The following is a 4,853-nucleotide window of genomic DNA, read 5'->3' on the forward strand; positions in this document are numbered from 1 at the left end:
GCTAGTTGGCAATCATATCTGGGATTGGACAAACATCATGGCTCCACAATAATTCTTTATGTCTTAATACAACACTTAAAGCTCTTCATGGGGGTGAAACGAGAAACTACAGCATCAATTTTCAAATTCTATCCACTCTTCATAAAAATTACAGTTCCCGAAGTGCGATAAATTTTATGGGATGAATACCAAAACTGTCATTAAATTGTCTATCATACGAGTCATTAGCTCATAAATTGCAAGCACTTCAACCAAAAATTACATTTCTATGCCAAAAACCCCATTCAGAGATAACCTTAAGCTGTCAAACATAGAGATTATAAATCCTAAAGACTGTCAATTCAAAAAACTAAAGCAAACCCACTTAATAAAACCTATCCAACAGTCACCCAAGAAAAAAAATTTTATTTACCTTCCCTAAGATTAAACCAAATAAAACTTGAAACCCAGAAAAATGTCAAAAAGCCTCCAAAAAATCCCAGGAAAATTATCCAAAATAGAAGTCAAAGAAAAAACTAAAAAATAATTACCTTTAGATCAAGCATTTGGCAGTTTGAGGAATAGGCTGCGCCGCTGGGGAGCCGTGTTTTTGTTGGGCTTCGGCTTCCGGGATCTTCTGCATCCGTTCCATGACAAGCTCGTACACTCTCTTCTTACCTGCTTGATTGATTAACAAATTGATAAGACCGAAACAAGTAATCTATGTGGATATGCCACTCATATTCTCTGCCTGATCAATTATACATGTAAACAAAATTCACGGCTTGAGGTAAAGCAAAAATAGTCGGCCTTGTTTGGATTCCCATTTCTTCCCAAAAAATTTTACACTTTGCGATAATGCATCTTTCAATCACTTTTTTTACCTCATATCATATCGTTACAATATTTTTTTAACAGAAACTCCAGAAAATAGTATCCAGACGGGCTATTTGCGATCTCAAAAGCAGCAGTCAAAATGACTGCTGCACTGCCCGACTCACATCGGTTGAGCTGAAGGAACTACAATTACACAGTCAAAATGACTGAAGCTCTAATAGAAAGGCCGCCAGAGTTGCTCCAAATTAACCGGTCCATATCCGCTGCTAGTACAGCAATGATACTGAAAGATGAAGTTGCAATCTTGCTGCTGCTGCTAGTCTTCTCATTGAAATTAATGTCTTAGTATCCACAGAATTTTCTCAAGTACCCCACAGCTTTCTCTTCACAGACTCGACCACAATTACCATGGTCCCCCCAGCTCTCTATTGGACTCTTTTCTCATGGCAGCCGGCTGCCAACCAGGGTGATAGACTGATAAACCCAAGAATCTTTTTCTATTTTGCTAACTTCCAAGAAATAATTTCAAGCAGAAATTTGTCCCTTTCCTTACCTGCCTCCAAAAGAAATTATAGAAATTACTCTTTGGAGTATGGGAGTATAGTATAGTTTGAATCAGTCTAAAGACTTGACTTTTCCGACTTGGCAAGTCCACGCAGGAGTTTACAGTGACGGAGCCATCCTCACTTCATTTTCCAAGGACCAATAATTCCTCCCACCTCATCCTGCAAATCCTAAGCTTTAAACCGATCATCTCCATCGATGTAGGAGTAATCTGTGTGTTTTGGGGTACCCTCTTAATTTTGCTCCAATGTTTACTCTTCTTGTGTACCTTTCCTTTCTCTTCAATCTCTTGTTCATCATCACTTCCAGCGATACTCCACCTTACAGCCCCACAGATTACATCCTGATCAACTGCGGATCATCCTCAAACGCAACCTCAGCCGATGGCCGGAACTGGTACGGCGACGCCGGCTCAAAATTCTCCCCTAACGACATGGCGACTATTTCTTCAGCTGTCACAGCCACCGAGCAAGACTCTTCGGTCTCCGGAGCCCCTTATTTAACTGCCCGTATCATTCGTTCTAATTTCTCCTATACCTTCCCTGTCTCCCCCGGAAAAAAGTTCGTCCGCCTTTACTTCTACCCGGCGTCCTACTCCAGCGACTTCAACGCAACTGAATCTTTCTTCGCTGTCATGGCTAATAACTACACCCTTCTGAGCAACTTTAGCGCATTTTTAACAGTTTCTTTCGGTGGATCCTCATCTGCCTCCCTTGTTAAAGAATTCATCATTAATGTTCAGGCTATGAACCAATTCCTCAACGTTACCTTTTCGCCCTCTCCGAAGTCCTACGCGTTCATTAATGGAATTGAAGTTGTTTCAACCCCGGACGGACTCTACATGGGCAACCATGATATGTCCAGTAATCCCCTCAAAAACGTGAATGATCCCAACATTCAGTTCGAGCTTGATCAGAACGACACCGCCTTCGAAGCTCTTTACAGGCTTAACGTCGGAGGTAAAGATGTTTCTGCATTAGCTGATAGTGGGATGTTCCGAGGATGGGTTCCCGATGACAACTTCATCTGGGGCGCAGATCAAGGGAATCCATTGAGCAATAATCAAATTGCTGTCAAGTACACTCCGCAAACCCCAAATTACACTGCGCCAGCGATAGTTTATACTACCGCAAGGGCGATGGGCGAGCTTAGCACCCGATTCAACTTGAGCTGGATGTTTTATGTTGATTCTGGGTTTGATTATCTCCTGAGGTTGCATTTTTGCGAGATTACCCCTGATTTGATTTCACAAGAGAACGAACGGGTGTTCAGGATATTCATCAGTAACAAAACAGCTGAGCGAGAGATTGATATTATAACTTGGACCGGCGGCCCCGGAATCCCGGTTTTCAGAGACTACGTCGTGTTCGTTCCACACCCACCGGATGGTCGCCCGAGCAAGCAAGGCTTGTTTCTTGCTCTGTACCCAAATCTCGACTTCAAGACGAAGTATGCTGATGCAATCTTGAATGGTTTGGAATTGTTCAAATTGAGCAACAGCGGCAGTCTTGCCGGGACCAATCCTGATCAGGCGGCGGATCCCAATTCCCCGATGCCAAACAGCAAGTCACCGAAAAAGGGGAGAGGTGTAAAATCTCCGGTACTTTTTCCTATCGTGGGAGGGGTGGTCGGAGGGTCTGCCTTGGTTTTCATCATCGGTTTCTTGATTTCCCGGCGGCTAAGGAGACGGGTAAAAGATTTTGACCAGAAAAGTGCTTCAAAGTCATCCGGGGTCCAACTTTCAACCAGGTCCAGGTCATCAAAGACAACAAGTGCATCGAGGTCTTCGTCACTGCCGCTAGATCTTTGCCGAAGATTTTCCCTGGAGGAGATCATCTTTGCTACGGCCAACTTCGATGCTAAGTTTGTGATCGGAACCGGAGGATTCGGAAACGTGTACAAAGGGTACATTGACAATAGTCTAATCACAGTTGCTATTAAGCGATTAAATCCTTCGTCAAGTCAAGGGGTCCGCGAATTTCGAACCGAGATCGAGATGCTGTCGAATCTAAGGCATCTTCATCTGGTATCCCTGATAGGTTACTGTGACGAGAAGGGAGAGATGATCTTGGTTTATGATTACATGGCCAATGGCACCCTTCGCGACCACCTCTACAAAACAGATAATCCACCCCTCCCTTGGAAGCAACGGCTTCAGATTTGCATCGGCGCAGCCAGAGGGTTGCATTATCTCCACACCGGCGCCAAGCACAACATCATCCACCGGGACGTCAAGTCAACCAACATATTGCTGGACGAGAAATGGGTGGCTAAGGTTTCGGATTTCGGTCTGTCCAAGCTAGGCCCCAGCGGTGGAATCCACAGCCATGTCAGCACGCAGGTGAGGGGGAGTTTCGGCTACGTAGATCCCGAGTATTACAAGAGACAGCAGTTGACGGAGAAGTCGGACGTGTACTCGTTCGGGGTGGTTTTGCTCGAAGTGCTGTGTGGGCGGGGAGCCATTATTCGCAACTTGCCCAAGGAGCAGGTGAATTTGGCGGGGTGGGGCAAGAGGAATTACGCAAAAGGGATCATCCACCAAACTGTAGACCCTCACATGAAGGGCGAGATTGCTCCTGAGTGTTTGAGGAGCTTTGCTGAAACGGCGATCAACTGTTTGAAAGATCAGGGGATTGAACGACCCGGAATGAATGATGTAGTCTGGAGCCTCGAATTCGCGTTGCAGCTTCAGGAGGCGGCTGAAAATGAGAGGCTAATTGATTAGAATATAGGTGTAAAAAAAAAAAGTCAAACGACACTTACGGATCTGACAGAGCATGTATAAAATTATGGGTATCGGGCTGTCTGATAGAGCCCATGTATAAAACTATGGATATCGGACTGAGACAGCCCGGCACCCGACAGAAACCCTTTTTTTTTTAAAACATGTTAGTTTCAGCCCGGCATTTGACACATTTTTTTTGAAAAAAGATGTCAAGTGTCGGGCTACACCTGACATTCAATTGAGTGAATTGCAATTCACTTTATTTGTTAAGTTAGTTGATAAATGCAATTCACTTTAATTAGTTTAGTGGATTAATTAATTTAATTAATTGAGTGAAGTAATTTTAAGAGATTCGATTAACTGCATTTAATTAAGGTGATGGTTTTATTTGTTACTAGGTATTCTGCCCTGACGCTATGCGTCAGGTAGGTTGGATCCGGTATTTTATTATAACGAGTATGAGTTTGAAAAATTGGAGGGCGGAAAGAATTATTCAATCGAACTTTAACGTCAAGTATGTCTTGAAACTCACTGCAACATCAAACAACAAAGATCCAGTACAGAGGAGGGGAAAAAAGGATAGCCCTCCATCATAATAAAAGAACAAAGCCATAATTTTGTTCAAGGAAAGAGACCTTGGATCTGCCCAGAAAGAAGTTTTATCCAACTCAGGAACTATAAGCGTCACATTCAAATGTCTGGCAATTGCGACCATGTCATGTATCTGTACCCCAATAACATGGAGGAA

The 4,853-nt window shown here is 43.6% G+C and overlaps 1 protein-coding gene across 1 annotated transcript; it reads left to right on the plus strand.

Annotated features, from left to right (window-relative positions):
* The first annotated feature begins 779 nt into the window (after nt 1-779).
* LOC113716915 (receptor-like protein kinase FERONIA) lies at nt 780-4,456 on the plus strand. The gene has a single exon (XM_027241470.2). The coding sequence runs from the start codon at nt 1,628-1,630 to the stop codon at nt 4,103-4,105; it is 2,478 nt and encodes an 825-aa protein (XP_027097271.1). The 5' UTR covers nt 780-1,627; the 3' UTR covers nt 4,106-4,456.
* The last annotated feature ends 397 nt before the right edge of the window (nt 4,457-4,853 follow it).

Source organism: Coffea arabica, chromosome 11c, assembly GCF_036785885.1.
Source record: "Coffea arabica cultivar ET-39 chromosome 11c, Coffea Arabica ET-39 HiFi, whole genome shotgun sequence".
NCBI classification, from domain to species: domain Eukaryota; kingdom Viridiplantae; phylum Streptophyta; class Magnoliopsida; order Gentianales; family Rubiaceae; genus Coffea; species Coffea arabica.

Coding starts and splice junctions, on each gene's coding strand:
- LOC113716915 (XM_027241470.2), top strand. CDS start 1,628: ATGTTTACTCTTCTTGTGTACCTTTCCTTTCTCTTCAATCTCTTGTTC.